This window comes from Gouania willdenowi, chromosome 3, assembly GCF_900634775.1.
Source record: "Gouania willdenowi chromosome 3, fGouWil2.1, whole genome shotgun sequence".
Taxonomy (NCBI): Eukaryota; Metazoa; Chordata; class Actinopteri; order Blenniiformes; family Gobiesocidae; genus Gouania; species Gouania willdenowi.
In genome coordinates, this window is record NC_041046.1 from 18,567,638 (window position 1) to 18,594,491 (window position 26,854).

Sequence of the window (26,854 nt, forward strand, 5' to 3'; positions counted from 1 at the left end):
GTTAGTTATTCTCTTCACAAAGACTCGACCCCTTACACTCCCTGTCGATAGTGGATCACAGTTGAGTCTGCTTACACCAGATTGAGTGCTGCAACTTTAAATGAAGAGAAAAAGGATTGAGCACATCCTTACTTTGTAAACAATCTGCATTGAGCAGGTCCTGGCACTTTTCGTGGCATTTGACACCACATTCTGAGCAGCGCATCCCTTGGCGAGCAATTCCCCACAACAGACCCTCGCATTCATGGCAGTATGTGGGCGCCGTCGCTGTCCACACCTCAAAGTTATGTGGTGTTGTGGACGAAATTGGATAGATCAATGCCTGGAGAGTCTTCTTGAACACATGCAGTTTCTAAAAAAAAAAGAAAAAGAGGGAGAAAAACAACAATGTATTATTAAAGTTAGCAAAGTAGATTTGGAGAATTTGATAGAAATCTTGTGGGAGAATGGTGGTGGTGTCTCACAGCAGCATAAGCTGGAGAAAAAAATAATTCATAAAAACTGCAAAAGGTAATAAAGCAAAGTTTGTTCTGCTATTGCTTTTGAGAAACATTTGGCTGAGCCTGGGATCAGTAGGTTATAAGGACAGGGAACACAACTGACTACCTTTATGATTAAAAAATATATATATATATATATATATATATATATATATATATCAGAGCCTGAAAGCTTTAGATTGTTTCATATTGTGTTTCAAATGTATAATTAATGAAACAGTTCAAACATTTGATTCTTTGTTTTTTCAATTATGAACCCAAAGCAAAAGTTAACAGCAATCCTACAATCTCTATCACCTTATCAATAGCAGAAGGGTCATCAGCAGAGATGGCAAAAGTACTAAAAGTTCTAAGTACTCAATTAAAAGTATAGATACTTGAATGAAAAATTATTCTGGTAAAAGCAAATGTATTGAAGTAGTAAAAGTAAGAAGTACATTCTGCTAAATGTACTTAAGTAAAGAAAAAAATAAAGTAAAAGAAATGTTCCTTTTACTTTAAGACAGGGTTTTTAATCAAATTCCATATATATTGTTAAGAACTTGTAGAATACTGGTACATGGAAACAAGTGAAATCTGTTACCTTTGAACACTTGCAGAATTTAGCACTCATAATAAATACAATTTGTAGATAAAATGTGTCAAAGAAAAAATAACTGCAAATGCTCAATTAAACCCAGAGCAGCTTTGAGTTTAACATTTTTAAAAACTTTAAATACTATAAAACTAAGGGGCCTACCTAACATAAAAAAGCTCAAACTTCATTTTTTTTTTAATTTAGTCTCAAGAAAATCATGTACTCCAGATTTCTGGAATGGAGACGTGCGATTTTTTGTTCTGAAAATGAGTCCTGCTGCTGAAAAGCCTTTCACAAGCAGCAGAAGTGTTGTACTTTGTTACTTGATACGCAAGGCTGCAATATCGGTATCATATTGGAAATGAAAAAGTTGTATTGGGACATCTCTACCCAAAACTAAACGTCAAAGTCTTTGGAAGGCTTGTCCAGACTCACTGTTGTGTAACAGAAAACTCTTCAAACGTAATGCTTTGCTGCAGCAGCCTTGCTATCCACAAGGCCTGGGATATAGGCAGAAGCTTGCCAATTCCTTCAGGAATCAATAAATGCTGTAAATAAGGCCTTTAAAGGTGAGCATTATCCAGAGAGAGAGAGAGAGAGAGAGAGAGAGAGAGAGAGAGAGAGAGAGAGAGAGAGAGAGAGAGAGAGAGAGAGAGAGAGAGAGAGAGAGAGAGAGAGAGAGAGAGAGAGAGAGAGAGAGAGAGAGAGAGAGAGAGAGAGGTTGAATCCCTCTCCTCATTCATGGTCCCACTGCCAGTCTCCAGTGTGTTGACAACATGCTTTAACACCTGCATAGAAGCTGTGCACTCCATTGAGTCCACTGCTCACAGCGAATGAGATGATTCAATGACAGTGATGACAGGACAAGAAGGCTATCTAGGATCTCGATGCTCTGCTGATACAACAGAAAGGCTGTTGGACAGTGGAAGTGTCCATATGAAACACTGAGAGCCACACAGATTTCCTTTGTAATCTGTCCATGATGAGATGAAGCAGATGTCTGACATTTATCCGCCGCTTGCAAACAAGCGCAACTGTATTCACACCAGGAAGCCTTGACCAAAATACCAAAAGCTTCAACGATTTAAATTGGGTTAATGAGCCTCTATTTTTTTTTTTAATCCGTGTACCCTTCGTTCTTTGGTGATTCCGTTGTTTTACTGACTTAAAACCACAAAAAACCAAAAAGCAGCGTCCTTCTAACTAACTTGTTAATGGTGAAATCTTGTTCTGAATGTAAGATGTTTGGATATTTACGGGGAAATTAGAGCGAGAGCTCAAGTACGTCATTCTGTCAGAGCAAGAAGTGTGACAGTCCAAATAGTATCCAAATTAACAGGTGACTGACTATCGACTGCGAGGCTGTTGAGAGGAACAATAGATGATGACCTATGGTTTCACACTTTTGCAAAAACAATTACACAGCTTTTTTGAAGGAAGTGAAAATATTTATTTTGCATGTTATTGTACTGCTAGCCACTAATGGCAGCCGTCAACACACACAGAAGTTAATCACAAAAAACGAGGGGCACCAGTAGATTAATGACACCACCCCTGGTTCTTTTATCACATATCATGTGTGCTTTTCGTAACATCCATTTTTTTTAATTTATGTATTAATAATGTTTCAATTCACCAGTTCATCAGTAATGTGACTCATGCGTTGGTCCTTTTTTGTCCGAGAGTAAAAGTCCGCCCCCATCTGTGGGTCCCCTCTGTGTGGTGAACTTAAAACATGAAGCTCTCGTCCTAGTTTCCCCTTAAATATCCAAATATCACACAAAAAGAAGATTTTAAAACACAAAAACCCTGCTTGTCTGGTTTTTTTTTTTTTTCTGTATTTCTGTTTAGGTTTTAGGTCAGTGAAACAAAATAACCACACATATTCCAGTTTGGTTATTCAGTTTTAAAACTGAACGAATGGTACACGGATTGTTTTTAAACATAGACCGGGTTTCTTTCTCTTTTGCATTGTTTCACACGGTTTCATTGTCAGACTTGTGTTTCTTACATTTTCTTCTCAGTTTTTTTTTTTTAAATCACATCACACTGTGCAGAAGATGTGAAGGGAGCATTGCATGTGTTAGTGTGTGAAGTAACCAAGGTGATGTGGTGCATGACACTGTTGTGACTGATTGACAGCTGCAGCGTCTGCCAGAACACAGAGATGGAGAGAAAACTAATCTCCACTCTACTTTCCATTCTGTCTTTCCAATTTGAACCACCTATTGTCCTTGACAACCATTTCACTGACACTACCTACACCAGTCAACACACACCCATCATCTCGATGAAACGACATGACACGCCAAACAGCGTTTTTCATTGTTTACTACAGAGGCGTAGAGCTGCCACATGTAAAAATATATTTTTGATCACTATATTGTACAAACGTGATACTATATTGTTTGTACAATATACAATATTGTTCGTACAATATAAGTATATGGTTTGTACAAAAAAATCAGTCTATACAATATAATTATATTGTTTGTACAATATAATATCATGTTTCTACAATATACTATATTGTTTGTACAACATAATAAAATTGTTTGTTCAATATACTATATTATTCATACAGCATAAGTATAGTGTTTGTACAATATAGTATATTGTACAAACATGACAATCTGATATGATAATCTTTGTAAAATATACTATATTGTACGTACAATATAAGTATATTGTTTGTAAAATATAAAATCAGGTTTGTAAAGTATAATTATATTGTTTGTACAATATAAAATTATGTTTGAACAATATAATGATATTGTTTGTACATTATATTATTACGTTCATTCAATATAATTATATAGTATGTACAATATATGATCATGTTTGTACAATATTCTATATTGTTCATAGTACAATATTCTATATTGTTCATAGTACAATATACTCTATTGTACAAACATGATATTACATTGTTCGTACAATATATGATCATGTTTGTACAATACAAGTACATTGTTTTTACAATATACGTTTGTACATGTTTGTATAATATACTATATTATCCGTTCAATACAAGTATGTTATGTTTTGTACAACATAATATCACTTTTGTACAATCCAAAATACAGTATATTTATTCCGCTGTGGCAGCGATACACTTCCATAGTCCAGTTACTTTTTGACCCATGTGAAGCTTTAGATGAACTGATTTGTCTCAGCATGTAAACTCGCCCTCGCTTTTTTGTGAAGAGCCACTGTTAAAAGACTCCTAATCGCTGATCACATGCAGCACAGTATACTGAGCGAACAAGCAGCCAGTTATCAGCCCACACATAATGTCTCTTTCTGCTCTAAACCGCAGACATGCAGCAAACAATAGATGCAAAAGAGAATAACATCAAGAGGAACAGTTTCAAAAGTAATTTAAGGGAGAACGAATCATCAAATCGAATTAAACCAAAGCAAGTTGAATGAAAATGTTACAAAAGCAATATGATGCAAATTTGAAAGGGAAGTGCTTTATATCTCCCTAAGCATGATCAGCAAAATCGAGGCCAGCAGGTCCCGACACATCACTTTTTGCTTTGATCTTCTCCCATTTAGTCTTAAATCCTCTTCTTTTCTTACCCAATAGTCCCTTTTTCCATTTCCTCTCATTCCTTGACTCCACTACACTCGTAAACAGCTTATGATTGTTGACTTCAGCTGCACTCACAGCCACATACTCTCATGGACTTAATGCAGCCGATAAAACTCAGACATCTGCTCGTCCTACTTACCACACAATCTACAGCTTGGTGCAGTCATCAGCTCTCATGATTAACTATTATTCATTATTTTTTTTAATGGGGCAATCTCTCTTGCTGTTTAACCAAACTCCATTTATTTTGCAACAAAAATGACATGGTTCTTCTTTTGTCCGACACATTATTACCGACATATTTTCTTCCTTATGTAGAACACGACTTGCTCATCCCTAAAGCCTCTTTAATCAAAGCCACAGCTATTAGTAAGCAATCCGGACCATGTCACCATCCAGCAGCTGAACATCAGTAAAAAACGAGGAGCAATTGTGTGAGACGAATAAATGTTTGGAAGATATAGACAGACATACCAAGATTAATATTTGATGATGTTCAATAAAGATAAAATCTTTGTGCTGTGTGTGATGAGGAGTTTTATATCCCATAATCTAGTAGGCTTAGGCAGCCCCTTGTTGCACATCAGTGGATGTGAAATTGTCTGCTTGTTTGTCTTGCTGAGAAGCTGCTCTCTCTCCTTCTGTTTGCCTCCTGTTACGCTGCCTTCCCTCAGGGAGGCCAGAATTGCAATCAATTAATGCACAGAGAGCTTCAGAGGTCAACACAAAAGTGTCTCACACCATCAACTGAGACACACTTCCATCTCTCTGCAGCTTCGTGCTCAATCGCTTACTACCAATCTCAGAGAATTGTGTAAATAAAATGATGGGACTTGTTGCTTTGTTTTTGCACTGAATAAAGGCGAGTATGTAGTCAGATATTATGAATTGGTCAGCTGGTCACTAAATGCTATTGATCAAATTTTCTCAATGAGAAGATCAGGCCGAGGTGAGCCTGCGTGTCCGAACGGAACGTTTTCAGCCGGATACATGATGGATTCCTGGGACTGATGGAAGGTCGTGTGCCTGGCTTTACTCCTCGTGGAGGATGTGGAGGATATATACATGATTGGAATCATGATAGTAAGAATGCTGTTGATTGGAGCTGGCAGCTTTCTGACCTATCATAAAGTCTGTAGTATGTTGGCAGCTGTTTTGGGAAGGCTGCCAGTCATCAGAATCTCATGATAAACTAACTCAAAGTAAGCAGGAGGATACTCTGGAGCGTTTGCGTGAAATCGAATCGATCTTGGAGAAGATGGAGAGGATATCTCAGCCAATTGCTGTTTGATCGCACTCTATTGGATTTACTGAGACCAAAGACTCAGGGCTACTAAAGTGTTAGCCTGAAACAAAAACAAATTGTCATCACCCTTTGGCCCCCCCCACACGCCGCCGAGGTTGTGTCTAATACTCACTGACTTTTAAAAATCTGTTACTGTTGTAATTGTATTCGAATTGTAAATGAGTTCAGATAATTGACTTTGTAATTGTAATTGACATGGAAATCCTATAAGAACTGTCCATTACAATTTAAATGCAAACCTGTGGAACCACGCCACAGTTCCATGGCTTACATATATGTACTTAATTATTAAAATGTGTTTCATATCAACTTTCCCCACTACCTGTCAGTTAACTTGAGGATAATTTTACCATTTTCGGGGGTATACTGACAGAAAAAAGTCTCAGATGCGCACAATAAAAACATTATTAAAAATATTTTTTATGGTAAAGGAAACCTAACAAGGTAACCCAGAGATGAAAAACTATTTTTTTTGTGTATTTTACAGTTGATTTAAGACATGGGTCAAAACTAACCCATTATCATAAGATAACAGAAAGCTAACTATCAGTAATTGTGATTATATGTAATTTAACTTTTGTAAATCAGAATGTAGTTATAATTTACTTTCAGGGGGTACATAATCATTGTAATTTTAATTGGAAGAAATGCAGGTCACGTAATTGTAATTGAGTTGTAATTGAACAAGGAACAAGAAATTTGTAATTCACCCCAACCCTGGCCGAAACTGATATCAATCTGACACGATATCAGCAAAAATCATACATACTGTACCTCCATTTCTTTTTTTGTAGTGTGGATGTTAAAAATGGTGATATTACTCAAACAGAGAACAATAATCAGCAACGGCAGGTATGAGAAAAAGTGACCCATTGATTAATATAAATTATATTCATATTTAATCTTAAACATAAGAATATTCTACAATTGAATAAAATAAATAAAAAATAAATTAGAACACCCTTGAAAATAATCATCAATAAATCCAATACAAACTAAATTTACATTTTTAAAGTAAAACTAACAACTAGTTTAACTGAAACATTAGCATATTCTACAATTTACATTCTACAATACATTGGAGCGCTTATATTAGACATTTTAGAACTAGTTTGTTTACTGTTTACCCCGGGGACAATAAAGTTAATCTTCTCCTATTATAAGTTATCTCATAATTCAATGATTTTTTTTCCTCATATCAGACTGAAAACAATATTGGAACATCGGGACACCTATAACTTTCAGTGCTTTTTATACCCAACCACGAACACACATTTCTTCCATATACCTGTATGTATTCAGAAAGTGTACCAATACGAACCAAACAAAGCAGTTTATAAGTAAATAGAAACAAAGATGGAACCTTTCGTGGCCTCTTATTTTTTATATTTCCTAAAAAGTACTATCATTATATCGTACTTCTATTGTTAATATTATCACTAAAATAGGCGTGTGTGCGTGTGTGTGTGTGTGTGTGTGTGCATTTTGTTCTGTTTGTTCCTCTTGTTTTCATTATGTAAGGAATTTTGTGTTGCATTTTTTACATGTATGAAAAGTGCTACTCACATAAAGATCGATGGATATAATTATTATCTCTACCTCGTAGCCTCCATGTTAAAGTATACAAAGATGAAGGCAGTGGCAAAAAAGACTGCTTTGAAATAAACACATTGGTTTTCAGACATAAATAAAGGATAGCTGAGCCTTTAATGTTTTACCTCTTTGTCGAACAGCTGCTGAAAACCATAAAGCATTTCGAGTACTTGAGCAAATTAAGTAAAAGGTAAAGCTGGTGTTTGAGTTGTTTAATTTCCCCGTAAGTAAATAATAAATTCTAAAAAAAAGTCACAACAATCAAACAGTTTTTTAAATACTCACCAGCTCCTCATTATTCAGCGTGGACCGGTTCACCAGAGCAAATGAGATGCCTGCCTTTCGAGCAGTGAGAGTCTAAGGAATAAGCAGCGAAACAGAAGCATGTTTATTGGCATTTGTAAAGTGTTTAAATCTGTGTACCCAGTGGTTATTGCTTTTTAAAAACAAATCAAAATAACAAATAAACAATGTGGTTATTTTTGTTTTACTGACTTACAACCAAAACCAGATAAGCAGTGTTGTTCTGTTTATGAGACATTTGGATATTTATGGGAAAATTAGAGAACTGAGGTCCGCTGCATCAGGTCTTCGGGCACAATTGGACTGTTTAAGATTTATGTCAGCAGTTTTCTGGTTCTGCTCATGTTTTCTTGTGGTCTGTGGATGTTTCAGCTCGTAAAAAGCTGCTCACGTTAATGTTTTGTTTTGTGGCGTCACGGTCCAAATAGTATCCAAATAAACTGGTGACTGACTATGGACTGTGAGGCAGGTGTGAGGAACAATAAATGTGCGGAATTCTATGATTTGACACTTTTGCAAAATCAATTACAAAGCTTTTTTGAGGGCAGTAAAAATATTTATTTTGCACGTTATAATACCACTAGCCACTAACGGCAGCCGTCAAAACACACGGAAGTTGATCCCAAGAAACGAGGTGAACCAGTAGATTCATTACACCACCTCTGGTTCCTTTAATCACATATGTGCATGATTTACGTGAAATATTTTTTTTTTTTTCTTGCCTTATTTATGTATTGCTCCTTTTTTGTCCAAATGTAAAAGTCCACCCCCATCTGTGGGTCCTCTCTGTGTGGTGAGCTTAAATCATTAAGCTCTCGTTCTAGTTTTCCCGTAAAAAATTTAATTTTAATACAGAAAAACACTGCCTGTCTGGTTTTTCATTTTTCTGTATTTCTGTTTTGGTTTTAAGTCAGTAAAACAAAATAACCACACTATGTATTTCTTACTTTGATTTGGTTTTAAAACAAAATAACCACAGAACAAAGGGTACACAATTTTGTTTTCTACTGATGTTTATGACTGAGGCTGAATGTCTTATTAATTTCAGACAAGTCTGAGCTAAGTTCAAAATCAATAGTTCAAAACTCAAAGTCAACTCATACACAAGGGCAAACAGAGAGTGACCTTACCAGAGCCTGTTATTTCCAGGAGGCCATGAGTCGAAAATAAAAGAAAGACAGGAAGTGAATTAGAGAAGGAGCGAGAGGGTAAACACCGAGAGCACAAACAGCAGAGGTAGTTAATTTATTATCCACACTAAGCGCATAGATAGGTGTCTCAACTGCCATGCAGGACTGCTGGATTCAGCCATAAAGCTCTAGAAATATGCAACTGTTCATCAAGTGAGATTATACAGCTGTGGCTTGGTTCTTTATCCACTCATGCATTGGAAGTCATTAAACTGCAGTCATGCTTGGCATTTAGATTCAGTTCTCTGTTGGATGAAGCTTTGATCATATTTTTCTGCTGTCTGCTCTGCACATTAGTTTCACACAAATAAAGAAACACAAGACACACACACACACACACACACACGCACACACACACACACAAATACACAAATGAGTGAAACCAAGTGTACTGCACAACGACTCAAACTCAGACACACTTGAACAACGACACATGTACGCACACATATTTGCCCAGACAGTCACAAACAATTTTAAAACAAACTAAAAAAACACATCAAGAGACATCCTCATTGACACAGAACAGAGAACACATACACACACACACGCACACACACAAGTAGAAGAAAAAACAGCAATATAAATATATACAGTACTTCAGGGTTCTCACCAGGAATTTTTCACAGCATAGGGGGATTGCGCAACCCGCGAGTGAGCACAACCGGTGTGGAAAACTTTGAAATGTATAACTCTCAGAGGGCCAAATTCTGTGAAGTAAAGCTAAAGTTGGGTTTTTTTGTGTTTTTTTTTTTTATATCTTTGTTCCAGCTTTACTTTAAAGCTAAAAGTTATTTGTTGAATTGGTGAAGGTGATGATGAATGTAGTAGTTAGAGAGTTACTTATGCTTGGTGTGTGTATATATATATATATATATATATATATATATATATATATATATATATATATGTCCTCCAATAATAAATACTCACGCACACTGTATAGACAAGAAATAACATTTTATTCAAAGCAGTGATTCAAAGACGCGCTTTTCAAATTTAAATGAGGTATAATGTGGGACCTGCCGTAATGGAACACACGGAGACTGAGTGTGCACACACTCACACGTGGAGGACGCACGCACACACACAATCACACGTGGAGGACGCACACACACACACACAATCACACGTGGAGGACGCACGCACACACACACAATCACACGTGGAGGACGCACGCACACACACACAATCACACGTGGAGGATGCACACAGCAGAGCTTTAATCGGGCCGAAAAAAGAAGACCCTGCCTGAGGGAACACGGCCTGAACCTGTCTGACCAGAATGAAGCCAATCTCTCTTTAAGCCCGAACGTGTTTCAACCCGACGGTATTCACATCCGTGTGTGCATGTAGAATGATCCGTTACAAGTTATAAACATGACGAGCAGCTTCATGTACGCGACACAATACGTCTGGTTGAAGCACTGTTCATATTGGACGGTGCACACAGGCAACATCGAGGGCAGCTAAGTGGCTGCAGGGGTCCTTGGGGTCCTCAGCTAAAGATGGGAGCGTTCAAGCAAATCGCCTGTATTAAATAGACGGCGCAGCTGATGTATGTGTTTCTGGGTTATGCAGATTAAAAAGAGAATTAAAACCACCTGTTGACCCCTGGAAATCCCTTTTGTGTCCAAGTGAGCAACAATGATTACGACGGTACCAATTAAAAAAGGAAAAAAAACAACTGAAAATCCCCCCTACATTGCTGAAAACTGAGTGTAGGGGGCGCCATTGCTCCATAGGGGAAGAAAATTGCAACGTCGGGGGCCCCTACGCTCAAGAGCGCTGGCGAGAACCCTGTACTTATTCTGGGTGAGCTGAGATTGATAAACAAATATCCCATATACGATTACATAACAAAGAATAGCAGACATGGACATCCGACAATATTGGATGGGTCTTTACCACCATCCATAAGTCTCAACATCCCAGCTTTGGTAAAGATCCATGGAGGCCATGGAGAATGTCGGAGGGAATGCGACCTCTACATGAACTGTGAGTGTTGATGTAAGTTTATCAACATGCACCAGCACTGCTGAGGTTGCTGCAGGCATTACAATAAGTATCCTAGTTTTCAGATGTTATCTATCCAGCTATGGCATAGAGTAGTAAATCAATTTATAACTTTTTTACTTGTTGTTTGTTCCACTCTTTTTTTTTTTTTTTGCATCCCATTGTAATATGGGGGAACCCATGCTGCCCGGTTCAATAGAACGCTGCTGCTGCCCTGAAGCAATCGCACAGCAAATGGGGGACATTGACAAAGGAGAGGCATGAAAGGGATCCGAAACGTTAGCCGACTACTGACTTCATCCCACGTGTAAAAGGCTTGCTCAGTGTCACTTTTACATGATTTAAAAGCCTCACACAATTAAATCAGAAGTCAATGAAGTCTCTTGGATATATTTTTGGGCTGAGTTGTCAACATTTCAAGTTCAAAACAAATTATTTCACCCCTGCCGGACGACAAAATAGGAGAAATTGGCTCCACTGTGAGCATTCGGCGAGGCTGAAATCTGACAACTCACTGAAAAATATCACCCATAGCTGTTATGGGTCTATGTAGGAATGGCAAATATACACGCAGAATCCAAAAATATTTCTTAAAATAAATGAATAAATTTAATAAAAAAACGACAACCCATACTTACCAAGACATTGTTGGTTATTAATTCATAAGAGATATGAACAAATACAGCATCACTTCATGTTGTTCACGTTGAATTAAACATTCATCAGCATCTATGTTTATAATATCAAGCTGCATTATTCAATCAATCAGTATTTCCATCAAATAAACATAACAAACAAAAGCGCTTTTAATGGATTGTCTTAATAAAGTTATTACAGTAATTTAATAGGTTTAACAATTTAAGATCAAACAAATGAAAATGAGATACGGACAAACACGGAACAGACAATCTGTGCAGCACATCGTAGACAGACAGTTATGAACACACATGAATACTACTGGCATCACAGCAGACTGTCATCTGACAAAAAGACTAGCCATGTGCTACAGCGCTAAACTGGACTGCACTGCACTGTGGGATATGTTATGACACATTATGTTGCAATAAAAACAAAAGCTGGCACATCACTGTGTTGCAGCATCATAAACAGCTCATTGACTAATTAATCAAGTAATCACAAAGTCACATCTTAATAGCCAGATTTCATTATAGACGATTTCCGTGGCATACATTATATTGAATTTAATCTTGCAGGTTGTAGTGATGATCTAGAACAGTGATTCTCAACCTTCTTAGCCCGTGGCCCCCAAAATAAGGGTTCCAGAGAAAGGGGACCCCCCACTGTACCTGAAGGTGGTTGAACACAGACATGAACATAGAAGAACAGTCATGTGGAAACAGGACCAACTATAAGGGGGGATAAAGGGGAGAGCTTTTTGGGGCCCATCCATAAAGTCAGCAAAATTATGGTCCATTGTTCTAGGAATCTGTGATAATTTATTTATCTGAATAATGTTCTGTTATCCAGGAAGTTTAGTATGATTTGGCCCATATATATAGTCATCTTAAAAATGTAAATCCTTGTTTAAATCAGAAAAATGGCCAAAAATTGTGGAAAAGGTGGTGAAATGGCATTTTAAAAACCACAGAAATTGGCTAAAAGTTGCTGATTATAGTGGCCTAAAACAGACAGAAAAAAAGTGGTAAAAAGGGTTCAATGTTGGCTTAAAAGTGGCAAGAGTGGGACGAAAAGTAGGAACAATTAGTTTAAACTGGCAAATAATGGGCATGACAAATCGTGAATATGGTTAATTTGGAAAAGCAAAAAAGAGTGGTTAAAAGTGAGGTGGAAAAAGTGGTCCAAAGGGTTTATAAGCGCTGACAATGTCTTGAAAGTGGCAGAAATGAAAGTAATGTAGCAAAAATATGGCATGAAAAAAGTATAAAAAATGAGTTAAAATATGACAAGTTTGGTGTAAAAAATGTAAAAGAATAAGCAAAAATGTGATAAAAAATATTCTTAGTTTTTTTGAAGGCATCTGGAGACCCCCTCCCAGTGTCTTGCAACCCCAATGTTGAGAACCCTTGATCTAGAACTTATTCTAAATTATACTAGAACTTTATATGTATATAAACACTGTTTTTCCAAAGCACTATGTGTTCAGTCAGCTTTAATAGTGAAAATGTTTTCCCTTCCCCTAAGATCCATACTCACCCCAGCCATCAATCTACTATGGTGGTATAACACGGGGTCTTCAATAGTTTTGACATATATCACACAAAACCTTGTTGAGGTAGATGACTCACCAGGTCTCGGACAAGAGGCATTGTCCTCTTGCGGCGTAAATCTGGCATGCTGTCAATACCGTAAAGAATACTGCCAACCCTGTAAAAGCAGACAGATTTAAGATGTATTAATATCATAATAATGCTATGCTGGGGGAGACATTACAGCAATGAAAAGAGGAGTCATGATTTACACAGTCAGCCCACGCTATGGATCATGGCTCCTTCTTAACCTGACTTACCTTTTCCTCTTCACCTCATATGCCTCACATTCCTCACAACCTCATGCTTTTACTCTCATCTTCATTTTGATCTTCTATGGCTGCATAGATTCCAGATGCTTACCAGGACAGGACTAGTCACTTTTTTTGCAGCAAAAAGCAGTCGAACACATTATTTTACGCTTGAGAGAAGGGCAAGTTAAAGCTGCAGTATGTAGAATAGTGAGACTTGTATAGAAAGAACCACACTCCCCCCTTTCCCTCCCTGTTTCGAAACCTACCATCCATTACCGGTATCCTCGTGAATGCGCACAACTGTGGTGCCCCGGCGACTTTTTTCTCAATAGAGACTAGTGGCAAATGTAGGGACTTTATCTTGTGTTATTGGAGAGTTTTCTGCTGTTTTAGACTGAGACTTTGACATGAATGCACGTATCACTCTCCACCATGGATACTCCTCTCTTAGGTTTACAAGCAATTTATCTCACCTGTTATCACTCTAACTCGGTATGTGGGCGAGACTGCGATCAGACTGAAAGTGGACCGCTTGCAGTCCACCCCACATACCGAGTCAAAGGAACCTCTGTGAGTCCGCTCCATCTGAGTATGTTTGTGCCTTTAGACTGTTGCTTCTCCACGTTGGTCTTCCTTTTTCCACTTGCCTTGCCGTGTAACTGTTGTGCGCAGAAAAATTATCCTCAAGAGAACTGACAGGTAGTGGGGAAAAGTTGATATGAAACGTATCGTATTGGTACGTGAACACGCTTGACTTCAGTCGTGCAGCTAAAAGTAACGTGCAAAACAGCTGATTGAGCACTCTGGATTAGATCTCTGATTGACTGAAATCTAGCGTCACGCTCCTGGATCTCTAAAGCCTAAATGTAAAGGTCCAGTGGTCCACTGTCCACTCAGAACACTTTGAATTACAATATACTCAAAGGTGATTATGGAATTTTGTTCAAATGATGGCAAAACATTTTCACATAATGCTTTAAGAGCAGTTACTGTCACTCAGAATTCAGCTTTACTCCTCGTGCTATCTCCATATACTAACTCCCATGTGCACATGTTGATGCTTCCTCACTCTGTTCTTCTTTTCCCATGAGGTTCTCAGTAGCATCACCTCAGCTGTCAGTCAAAGCCTTTCTATTGACCTCAATGTGCCTCCACACAGATAAAGCTCCTCAAGCTTTTCTGTCAGCCCCCTTGGCGACATCAGTGATTTGACCCAAAGATACACAATTTGACAAGCTGCACAGGCTTTTGCCTTGACCAGGGTGCCCTGGCTGCTAGTATGTGCAATGTATGTTACAGATGGCTGCACTTTCGCAGCATGTGTAAGGGTAATTAAGGCTAAATATGATCATAAACCGTTTCATCCCACAGGGTTTGTTAAATCCATGGCCTGAAAGTAAGATCTTGTCTACAAAAATCCATCAGTGATATAAAAGAGCTTCCACATAAAATAAAAAAGATGAAGTGGTGAACCCTGCTAGTGAATCAGTGTGCTTTTAACATTTTGCCAATATGTGTCACAGCATGACAACACTGAACAACAGAACAGCCCCGTTTTGTTTATTTGTGAAGCAATAACATGGGAAAATGAGCCACCACTCACCCTCCAGACTGCAAACCAAGCACTTTGGGATCCAAAATACTGCGAGGCTGCAGAGAGAGGAAACCAACAGCGTCAAACAACAAACACAGGCAACCAACGGAAAAGGTATACAAAGCAAACAAGAGCTACATGCAGTGAGAAGAACACAGTATCAGTTTAAGACACTAAGGTAATAATATCTGAGTTCTATTTGGGGTCATTTCAGGACAACAAACGATATGAGAGATAGGGAAACAGCACAGGAAGGAGGGAGAAAAGCACCACAGGCAAAAAACAAATTATTCCACATCAATGTAATTTGTGGATTCAAGACTAACAGTTCTGCCGCTCTCCCAGCTTCAGGGCAGATTTGCCTGTTGTGTAACGCTCCCTCCTCACTGACCAAATATCTAATTTAAGACCATTTTACATACACAAAAAAAAAAAAAAAATATATATATATATATAGATATATATCACACAGCACCAGAACACACGTGCATACACATGAGATCACAAGTGCCCAACTGTAAAAAACATTGACTTAAAACCTGAGTATCCAAAGCACTGATGTCTGAAAGACAAAAGAAAAACATGAAAATGAGCAGTTAGAATTAATCTTATGACACAAATACTGTTACTTAGAGCAGTGTTACTGTATATTTTCAAATTAATCAAAAGTGTAAGCTCAGACCAATGGTGACAAGGGAAATATTTTAACGCTGCTACCCGTTATCATTATTTTAATAAATACAATAATAGTGTAGGTCTCATTGATCATTGGATCGAACAAGATTTACTCCAAAAAGAAAGGAAAGAGGTTAAAAAGGCAGCTTGAAAGTTACATTTGTTGACATTTTTGCGCATTGCATTGTGGGATAGGCAGTTGCAGAGATGGTGTATAGAAGTGTTTTTATTCACATTGTGATATCACAGAAAAACTGGGAAAAAACTAGAAAACACAACAATGATGTCAAAAGAATTAGTGACAGACCGATATTATCGGCCGATTTTTGTGCTTTTTACGTGTATCGGCATTGGCCGATGCGGGCTGCTGCGTTTCCCGATCCGCATCATTTACAGAGAGCAGAAATATTATTTAATTTTTCTTGTTCTACGTCACCTGTTTTTAATATTTTGTTCAATTTTTTTACTTGTTGTTGTTCCTTTGTTAATTTCAATAAATGTTCCATTAAAAAAACTGAGAGACTCAACATTTTTATGACGTAAATTGAGGGAGCAAAAGTAGTATCGGCTCCCAATTTCAGCTCAAGAAAATCGGCAGTGCGTATCGGTCCCCGGCTAGGACTGATGGAAAAAAAATCGTTATCGGCATCTGCCCTAAAGAGAATTACTGTATTCCTTGTCTGGCGAAGAAAAAAACTGAAATCACAGTAAGAATGAAGTAAAAACACTTTGAGGCATCCGGCTACAAGACTCCACATCCCACAATGCAATGCTTGAAAATGTCAACAAACTGAATATTAAGGATGAAGATGTTGACAATTTTTTGGAGATGTTCTAGACATTGATCTATGAGGCATACACTATCATTTTATCTGATAAGAAATGATCTTGGTTAACAGGTTAAAGCACAACCATTTCGTATCATGTTGTTTTGAGTGCAAGAGAGTAAGCCATGTGACTGAACACAACAGAAGGTGTAATTACTGTGCTATTGATCCATGAGTGATAAATAGCTGCATAATTGTGATCTAATGTGTTACGAAGAGGAAACAGCTGTTCACAAGACATGGATCAAGTTGCTACTCTGGTTGAAACAACAGAATAGAGCATTTGTTGTTCATATGAAGTGAATGCATCACTCATACTGTACAGCAGCGGTTGGATAGCACTCCACTTTGTGTGGTGCTAAAATGTGCTTTAATCTAACCTGTGTCTCTTTCACTTAGATTTGTTCTCTGTCCACTCCAACGTCACCACTCGTTGAAATGAAAAATAATAATTGATGATCATTAAAGTAACAATCGTGCTTGTTGACTGAGAGCACAGTACAACGGATGCCTTTATCCAAAGTGCTTTCTAACGCTATTAGTGTTCACTACCAGAGAAGATCTTTTCATAATGAGTGCGTTTATGGATGGGCTGAAATTGAAAATGCTTTTATTTCAACGATGATATTGTGTTATGTGGTGTAAAGGTTTTTCTTAAGTTGTTTTTAAAAGACGGTTATTTAGCAAGCAGTTGTACTCATCCATATTTAAATAAACCCCGTCTTGTTTTCCTTGTAGTCCAGAATTAAAAAGTTCAACCAAGTTAATTCACCGTATCCTGCTAATAGTGAAAAGCTTTTTTTTTTTTCTTAAAAAGAAACATGGTACAATGATAACAACAGGCCAATAAACTGAACTCTAAGATAATTAAGGCAGTCAAACATTAAGAATTGGACACATTCACACATGTTAACTAACTTAATACAGAATATATAGACCATTTTTTTTATTTGTAGATGCAACAATGATCTTGATTAATAGATAAAAACGTATTTATGCTACAAGTATTAGTAACAGTTAAAAACACACATTTTTGTCTTAATTTAAAATGTGCATTAATCTACTTTATCATGATTATTTACTTCCTGCCTCTTCCAGGTTGCCTTTGTTAAAAATGTGCTCACAGTAACAAACACACACAATCAGTAGATTTGGGCTGGTGCCCCTGCTGTCAGACAACTGCTTTGGGGCCTGACCATTGACCAAATGGGTCCACAGCCAAATTAGGTTACACACAGAATGGGGCACCGAAAGAGCTTGCTACATTGATTTGTTTCTTATAAAAACTTGACAAAGATTGATTCAACCACATATTTTGGACAACTGAGTTCAATGTCAATAGCCACTAAAAGGCCTGATTACGGCAAGACTGATGAAATCACTTGAGATATAGCCTGGCAAGATGAAAGAAAATATCTAAAGCTACACATCATACTTTGTTCAAAAGTTCATTTTCTTCATTTGCAATTCCCAAAGAATAGATAGAACTGTGCTGATCATTCATGAGTGGTCAGCTTACCAATAAGTATGACAAATTATTCAATAGCTCTATATAACTAAGTATATTTCATTTAGTAGAGTCAGTAAATGTAGGTCACAGTTCAACATTAGGACTGGCATTTGGATTTTCCCTAAACACTTTGATGATGCTCAAAAAAAATTAACAATTTAAGTCTGGCAAGAGATTGCATTTCATAAAATAATGTACTATTAGTTAAACCTCCCCTGCCTAACACCCAGTGTGAGCCGGAGATAGGCACCAGCAGACCCCTGCGACCCTGAAAAACAGGAACAAGCGGGTCAGAAAATGGATGGATGGATAGATGGTTAAACCTCTGGTGGCTTTCCTAACTTTTACTTATTCTCAAAAGAGAAAAGAGAGTTACGACAAACACTTGATTGCTGGAGATGCTACCAGAGGTTGGCATGTACTTGTTGTTTATGTTTAATGTCTCAGATTTACTCGTAGACTTGAAAACTCATTAGCCGAAAGAAAAACAACTTATAGGTTATACCACTAAGTTCTCTAGCATGCATCTGAAAAAGTTAAATCACACAATGTGTGGTTTCTAGGCGCTATCCTTTCCTATGTCTGCTCTCGACTCACTCCATCCACTCATAGGAGATGGGCGCTCACATTCAATTCTGGCTCACTCCAAGGTTTCTGGAGGTTAAAAAAAGATTTTCCTCTCCACTGCACACATGGGAATTGACTTGTTGGGTTTCTCACCGGTTTATTGCAAGACTGCAAGGTCTTTAGCAGTTGCTATTTTTTTCTTGGCACTACATGAATTAAAATTATTGACTTAATACAAAGCTTTTTTGGGACTTGTGATCACAGCTTTTTTGGCAATGGTCAACAAGTTTTCATGGATTTTTAGTTCTGCTGTGTTTTTATTTCTTTAAATGGCAAATGTAATTTAAAAAAACAAGTCAGGAACAGGTGTGTGACTGATAACTGAAACACGATCAGTACACATTGCCTAACAGTACAGTGTGGTCTGCCAATAACACACAGGCATTGACCAAAGAGTGAACACCATGTGTAGCAATTGCTTGTGTGTATTGCAGTGTCATATTGCAATTGTTTTGTTATAGCATAACATATGTGTGTGTGTATATATTTATATATAGCAACAATCCACTCATCCATCTTATATGCTTAACATGGTGAGGCCTAGTTACAATGGATCTAGTTAATCTCTTACAAGATCATACAATGGACAGTTAATTCAGAAATCCAGATTTCAAACATGTTTGTTATTTAGCGAAAACCATAATCAACGTAGGCTACTCGGCAAAAGTCCAGCCAATAACAAGCAAACTCAGAAGGCTGGAACAGATGGAACCTTCTTGCTAGCAGTGGGGATATACATTATAGTATACGGTACAGATGGCTAAACACTAAAAAGCTGGAAATATTTGCATTTTTCCCCATGACTAAACTCAACCTGAGCCTCACATATATCTACAGATGCTAGGGGGACAAAAGTGTTTCATGCAATCAGCAGAAATGTAAATGTGCCATCTTAGAATTGAGTGCATTATTTTATGGAAGTAAGATATTGTCTATCAAAACTCAATGATTTGGGACTTTAAGACTTGAGTTGGCACAACTTGTTTAAACATTGATTATACTTTGAGAAGACCTGAGCATAAGACTATCACATTTTTACCAAGAGCACTCAGAAAGCGCAAACCTCTGCATCAAATCTCCTCTTTGACAGAAATTCTTGTTCTTATTATTATTATTATTATAAGTTACTGTATCTGGATCATTAATCCTGATCATGGTACCATGATCAGACATTCTATAAAGGCTTTTAAGAAATCTCAATCCCCATAATTACCAATACAGTAGGTCCAAATGTATGGGCACCCCCTGTTTTTTTTGAAAAATCATAATAAAATGAGTATTTCTAATCTGGTCCAGAAACAACACGACATAACAGTCAAATTTCTTAAAAATCAGTCGATTACAAACCGAGATATTCATTATGGAAATTTCACAAATGATGAGATAGGGATTTTTTGATTCTTCAAACATATCTAAACAATCAGTATATTGATCTGGATCCCCTCCAAATGTAATGGAATCTTCCATGGCATAAGGTCTATCTTTGGTTAAACTTTTGTCAAAATCTGGTAATTACTTCTGATGTAATCCTGACAAACAAAAAAAAGAATTAAACGATGGTGAAAACATTACCTCCTTGATGGATATAACTATCAAAAATAAATCAAAACACAATGGGAGCACAGTTTAACCACTATTTCCTTAACCCAATATCACCATGCTTCTGTTTCATGTTGCTGTCGTAGCTACGCGTGGTCCTCTGCGTCAACGCAGACCCCTAGCGCCATTGAAGCAATGCGGATCCCGCAAGGGCTACGATTGGTCTGCTCAGATGCTCATTTCTCTGTCGACACCGCCATTTTTTTTACATTTTGCGGAACATTGAGGCTACACCACAAGTGAATCACTGCTGAACAGAGTCATTCAAAGACAAAAGGTGTGTGTTTTCTGTTATTACCGGTTGTCTGCCATGTCTCTGTACCTACAGTGTGTTTGTGTGTTTCATCAAAAACAGAGGATGTGTGTTTCATGAAAAGCAAATGAATATTAATTACAATTGCAATTACAATTTCATTAAGCTGATGCTTTTATCCAAAGTGACATACAACACGAGGAGTTAGGGTTAAGGGACAGAGTGATGACTAGTGTCACCAAACCGGTAACCCTCCGATTACAGAGAACCGCAAACATGAAGTGTTTAAAGCCTGATACATGAAAGTAGTACGTTTTTATACCAAATGTTGGCACTTTGTATATATTTATATTGAATAATAAAGCGCACGTTTTGGAGTTTGTGGCTGTGTTCAAAATTGCATACTATTGTACTATAGACCAGTGATTCTCAACTGGTGGGTCGGGGCCCAAAAGTGGGTCGCGGACCTGTACAGGGTGGGTCGCAGACAGCTGGCAAAAAATAAATAAATACTTAATGTCTCTCATGTCGGACTTATCTTTTATTTTGAAAGAAACTTTTGTTTTGTTAGGCATGCTGTGAAATACATGTTGCACAGGAAAATATGTAGATTTTTAAAAAACACTATATATGTGTGTTTTCAACAGCTACTTAAACAAAAATACATTCTTAAAAAAAAAAAAAAAGTGGGTCGCGATTTAATGACCAAAGCAAAATGTGGGTCCCAGGGTGAGACGAGTTGGGAACCCATGCTATAGACTACACATCAATGAGTAAATACTGTCTACTATATACTATTAGTACGGCTAGTATGACTAGTATGGTGACCATTCCCTGTGATGTATACTTCCAAGTTTCCCAAGGTTCATTTTGAACTTACAATGACAATAACCGCATTGAGGCTAAATATCTCCATTTTTAGGGCTGCTCAATTAATCAAAATTTGATTACAATTTCGATTATTACACCCAATTACAAAAATAACATCATAGACAACAAAACGATTATGTTTTATTTAATTTCATTAACATATGTTTCATTCGCTAAATAAAACAAATCCACTAATTCGGACATCTACAAATAATAAAGCTTGGCACACACATTAATACTAACTTTGAGTTGTTTAATCCGTGCACATGCAAGCTCCTCCCATCCGTTCCGCCCCTCTCAAAGCCAAAGCTAGCCTGCAGGCCAACACGAGGAAAGTTGTTGCTAGTGGTCTTGAAATATGGCAGGAGAAACACAGCAAAAACGCCTTGTAAACAAGTGGCAAGTGAAATTCTATGAGAACTCTTCGGGTTTGATGATGAAGATCTAGGCAAGGCAAGGCAAGGCAAATTTATTTATATAGCGCATTTCATACTCAAGGCAACTCAATGTGCTTTACATGATAAAACATTCAATTGTTTAAAATCAATAAGAACATTTAAATCAATAAGAACATCAGTAAAATCAATTAAAATCATCAGTAAAATCATCATTACATCAACAACATGACAAAAAATCTCTCTCTCAATCATATGCAGTAGAGAAAAAAAGTGCCTTTAACTTTGATTTAAAAATGTTCACATTGGATGCTGACTTCAGCTCCGCTGGCAGTTTGTTCCACTTCTTTGCAGCATAACAACTAAAAGCAGCATCACCATGTTTACTGTGAACTCTGGGCTCCACTATCTGATCTGTGTCCATAGATCTGAGAGACCTGCTGGGTTCATACCTGACTAACATGTCACTGATGTATTCTGGACCAAACCCATTCACAGATTTATACACCAGCAGCAGAACTTTAAAGTCTATTCTGAGGCTGACTGGGAGCCAGTGTAAAGACTTTAAAACTGGAGTAATGTGCTCTGACCTCTTTGTTCTGGTTAAGACCCGAGCTGCAGCGTTCTGAACCAGCTGTAGCTGTTTGATGCTCTTTTGGGGGATTCCTGTCAGAAGACCATTACAATAGTCCAGTCTGCTGGAGATAAAAGCATGGACCAGTTTCTCCTGGTCTTTCTGAGCCATTAAACCTTTCACTCTGGAGATGTTCTTTAGGTGGTAGAAGGCTGTTTTTGTGATAGATTTGATCTGACTGCTGAATGTAAGATCTGAGTCAATCAGAACACCAAGGTTTTTGACTTGGTCTTTAGCTTTTAAAGATCGAGACTCAAGATAATTGCTGACAGCAGTCCTCTTTTCCTTGTTACCAAAGACAATCACCTCCGTCTTGTCATGGTTTAGTTGAAGGAAGTTTTCACTCATCCAGCAGTTTACTTTTTCTAAACAGTCACACAACACCTCAATGGGACCATGGTCATCTGGGTTCAGTGATAGATATAGTTGTGTGTCATCTGCATAGCTCTGATAATCAACCTTACAGTTCTGTAAAATTTGTCCTAAAGGAAGCATGTAAAGGTTAAACAGAAGGGGTCCAAGAACAGATCCCTGAGGAACCCCACAGGACATTGGTAATCTGTCAGATTCAAAGTTTCCAATGCTTACAAAATAGCTTCGCTCCTCCAAGTATGACTTAAACCATTGCATTACTTTTCCATTTAGTCCAACCCATGTTTGCAATCTGTGCAACAAAATTGTATGATCTACAGTGTCAAATGCAGCACTTAGATCCAACAGAATGAGAACAGATACTTTTCCTGAATCAGTGTTCAACCTTATGTCATTGATCACTTTGATAAGAGCAGTTTCAGTGCTGTGATGAGAACGAAAACCTGACTGAAATTTATCAAATATTTTGTTGAATGTTAAGAATTGACTCAGTTGGTTGAAGACCACCTTCTCAATGATCTTGGCCATGAATGGAAGGTTGCTGATTGGTCTATAGTTAGCCAGTATAGAGGCATCCAGTGTTCTCTTTTTTAACAGCGGTTTCACAGCAGCTACTTTCAGGGATTTTGGTACGGTGCCTGATTGGAATGAGCAGTTAATAATCTGACACAAATCAGTGACAATTGACTTTACAACAGTTTTAAAGAAGTTTGAGGGTATTGTGTCAAGGCAACACGTTGATGGATTCAGCTGCTGAACAGTCTCCTCTATTGTTTTTGGGTTCACTGTAATAAACTCTAACATTGTAGTTGACTCATCCCTCAGTGGTTGAAGCTGTTCAAGCTTTTTGTGATTTTGCTGGTTTGTTCTGATGTTTGACCTTATTGATTGTATTTTTTCATTGAAATATACAGCAAATTCATTGCATTTTCCAGCTGACAGTAATTCAGGGGCTATCTGATCTGGGGGGGTTGTGAGCTTTTCAATTACAGAAAACAACGTGCGAGAGTTGTTGACATTTTTGGCAATAATTTCAGAAAAGTATTGCTGCCTTGCTTTGAACAAGCCATCATTGAATTTTCGCAGACTTATTTTGTACAGTTCTAGATGAATTTGGAGTTTTCTTGATCTCCATTTACGCTCAGCTCTTCTACAGTCAGATTTCAAATTCTGCATTATCTCAGTCCTCCTCCAAGGTGTTTTCTGTGTGTTTGGTTTTCTCTTAGTTTTGATTGGAGCCACCACATCTATGACATTACAGACGTTTCTATTATACTCATCCAGAAGATCATCAACTGTCTCAGCACTCAATGTTGGTGTCATTGCTATGGCTTCCATCTAGAGCAAAGACATCTCGTGTAAGAAGTGTTTTGTTTTGTGCAAAAGTGAACATACTTGATTTTAGTGTTTGAAGGATTTTATTTATGTTTAAAGAATATATTTTATGTTTTTTTGTACAAAAAAAAAATAATTTTTTGGTTGACAAATAATCGTGATTTCAATTATGACTAAAATTATCATGATTCATTTTTTTCTATAATCGAGCAGCCCTAATTGATCTTTACCTTTGAAAGTTCTGAAACCATTTTAAGCGAGAAAGTGACCAAGTAAAATATTAACATGTGGTCATTTGATCCATAAAACTCACATATACACATTTCATGCCGACATTTCAGAGATATTCAGAGCCGTTGTGCTAGTGACAAAACTTCCGGTTTACTTCTTTACAAAAGCGTTAAAAATCTAATGGAGGACAAAAAGAGATGCTTTTATTTTGAAAAGGGAATGTTTGACTTTTAGCTTGAAGCCGGTGTCATGTACTGAGTGCGTATCGTACTGAGATTGTATATGCGCACATGCGCACTACCGGAAAATGAATTTTTGCTAAAAAATGAATAATTGATTATTGTTTTCAAAGTGAACGTACACATGTTGTATTTGTTTATTGGATTATGTTAGGGTTAGGGTTATAATCACAGTACAGAAGTACACTCAAACAGTTTACCTTAGTAATGAGATTCTCTTACAATCTCAGTATGTGACTACGACATACTGAGATGTATCCGTGCTGGATTAGCCATGCACAGAGATTGCTGTACGGATTTTTAAAAATGCTTAAAGCATCACATCAGTCGACCTTCGATAAAAAAAAAAAATCGACCAATTAAATAAAAAATGATTGTCATGATCAGATTTATATGAATGCAACATCTTATTTCGTGTGAAGTTAGATTAGGTTAACTGTTATTTATTGCAATGTATATTATAATCATGTTTTTTTGGAAAATAAATCACCCTTCACCATGAAGAAGATTAACCTGTTTATCCTTTCTTTGTGGCGTTGGAACCTCTCCTGCCTCGTATATTGAGCAGTTGTACATTTTTCCCCCAAAAAAAGGGGGCCATTTAGCACTCGTCAAATAACATTAGCTTTGAACATTAGCTTTGAAATTTAATTTTCAATCTCAGCATGGCGGAAGGAGCAAAACTCACAGTGGAACTGGCAAAAATTAATTTTCCGGTAGTGCGCATGCACATTTTGACATCAGACTTAGTATGTGTAGTACATTAGTATACGATTTTGAACACAACCAATGTCTGTTTCTAACCACATACACACATGGTTAGGTAAGTATTATTCCCAAAAGAAATTGCATTTTAAGATGCTTAAGACATAAAACATTGTTTACTGTAACCAAAAGATAAACAACCACACACAGCCACAACCACCTAGCAGCATGGCGGTACATTACAGAGGAGCGACGCCGTGGCTCGTGACACAGAAGCATGATTTAGGCTTAAGCACTTAAAGTGGCAGAATATTGTCACATCAGTTATTTATTTGGAAATTTTAAACAAAATGAATAACATAACATGACAGGAGGCATATTCATTAAGGATGCACCAAATATTCAGTCACCGAATATATTGGGCCGAATATTGCAAAAAAAGCAACATTCGGCTTCGGTTTAGTGAGTTAAAAGCAAGGCTGAATAGTTGTGTGTGACGCAATGATGCAATCAAACAACGTGCAGTGATTTTGAGTCGGAAAAGTGTCTGCGCGTTGCTGCAGAACCAGAGCAGCAGGAGCAGCTGCAGTAGCTCCGCCTTTCTACACACAAACACAGACGGACTTTCTCCTTAAAATCCACAAATCGGTAAACATCCCGATCATTTCTCCTCAGTTTACAAGTGATGTAGGGTCTCCCTGCATAGGCTCGTGTAGCATTAGCACGATGTGCTAACAGCTGATGTGTGTAAGCAATGGGTCCGTGGCTCCAAGCAGTGACTCCCAACACGATCGGCAACAGAAAAAGTAGTGCAGTTTGCATTTACATATATGGCAATAAAGTATAATATATATTCTATATTAAACCGCAGTGTTTGTTTTAGCTGCTGGATAGTTGGCGAGGGAGGAGCTCACATTCTAGGAGGCGTGTTAGGTGATGCCACCTGACCAACGTGGGCAAAATCCAACTCATCCGTTTGGAGCTGACTTTTTACAAATTGTGAGATAACAAGGGAGGGAGGAAACTCTGGCCCTCTGAATGAGGCTAAAGGGATCTATATCACTGTAGCAAAACCATTATGAAGTGATTTCTTCATCATACTTCCCCTTTAATGCACTTTAGTTTTTTTTTTGGAATGCATGTTTTTGTTTTATTTTAATGGCTAATATAAATGGAAAAACTTTGTTGTGCTTTTTATGAAAAGCATAGGCTACTGGAATATTTAAAAAATGTCAGAACATTCAATAAACATTTACAATCTTTTAAAAACACGTCTAAAAATGTATTCTAAGATATTTATGCACTATTTAAGAAAAAAAAAATTGAAAACCCGCATTCAATATTCAGTATTATTCGGTATTCGGCCAAGCGTTTATATTTCATACGGCTTTGGCTTCTGCAACAAATTTTCATTTCGGTGCATCCC

The 26,854-nt window shown here is 37.4% G+C and overlaps 1 protein-coding gene across 3 annotated transcripts in view; it reads right to left on the reverse strand.

Annotated features, from left to right (window-relative positions):
- unc13c (unc-13 homolog C (C. elegans)) overlaps positions 1-26,854 on the reverse strand; it is a 168,036-nt gene that overhangs the window by 125,377 nt on the left and 15,805 nt on the right. For 2 of the 3 annotated variants that reach the window (XM_028475060.1, XM_028475041.1), the window contains exons 3-8: positions 15,696-15,718; positions 15,166-15,212; positions 13,348-13,426; positions 9,008-9,013; positions 7,860-7,931; positions 133-352 (exon numbers count right to left, since the gene is read on the reverse strand). In XM_028475060.1, the coding sequence (XP_028330861.1) occupies positions 133-352; positions 7,860-7,931; positions 9,008-9,013; positions 13,348-13,426; positions 15,166-15,212; positions 15,696-15,718 (447 nt within the window). The remainder of the gene's footprint in view (positions 1-132; positions 353-7,859; positions 7,932-9,007; positions 9,014-13,347; positions 13,427-15,165; positions 15,213-15,695; positions 15,719-26,854) is intronic. The other variant, XM_028475051.1, reaches the window with a different exon arrangement.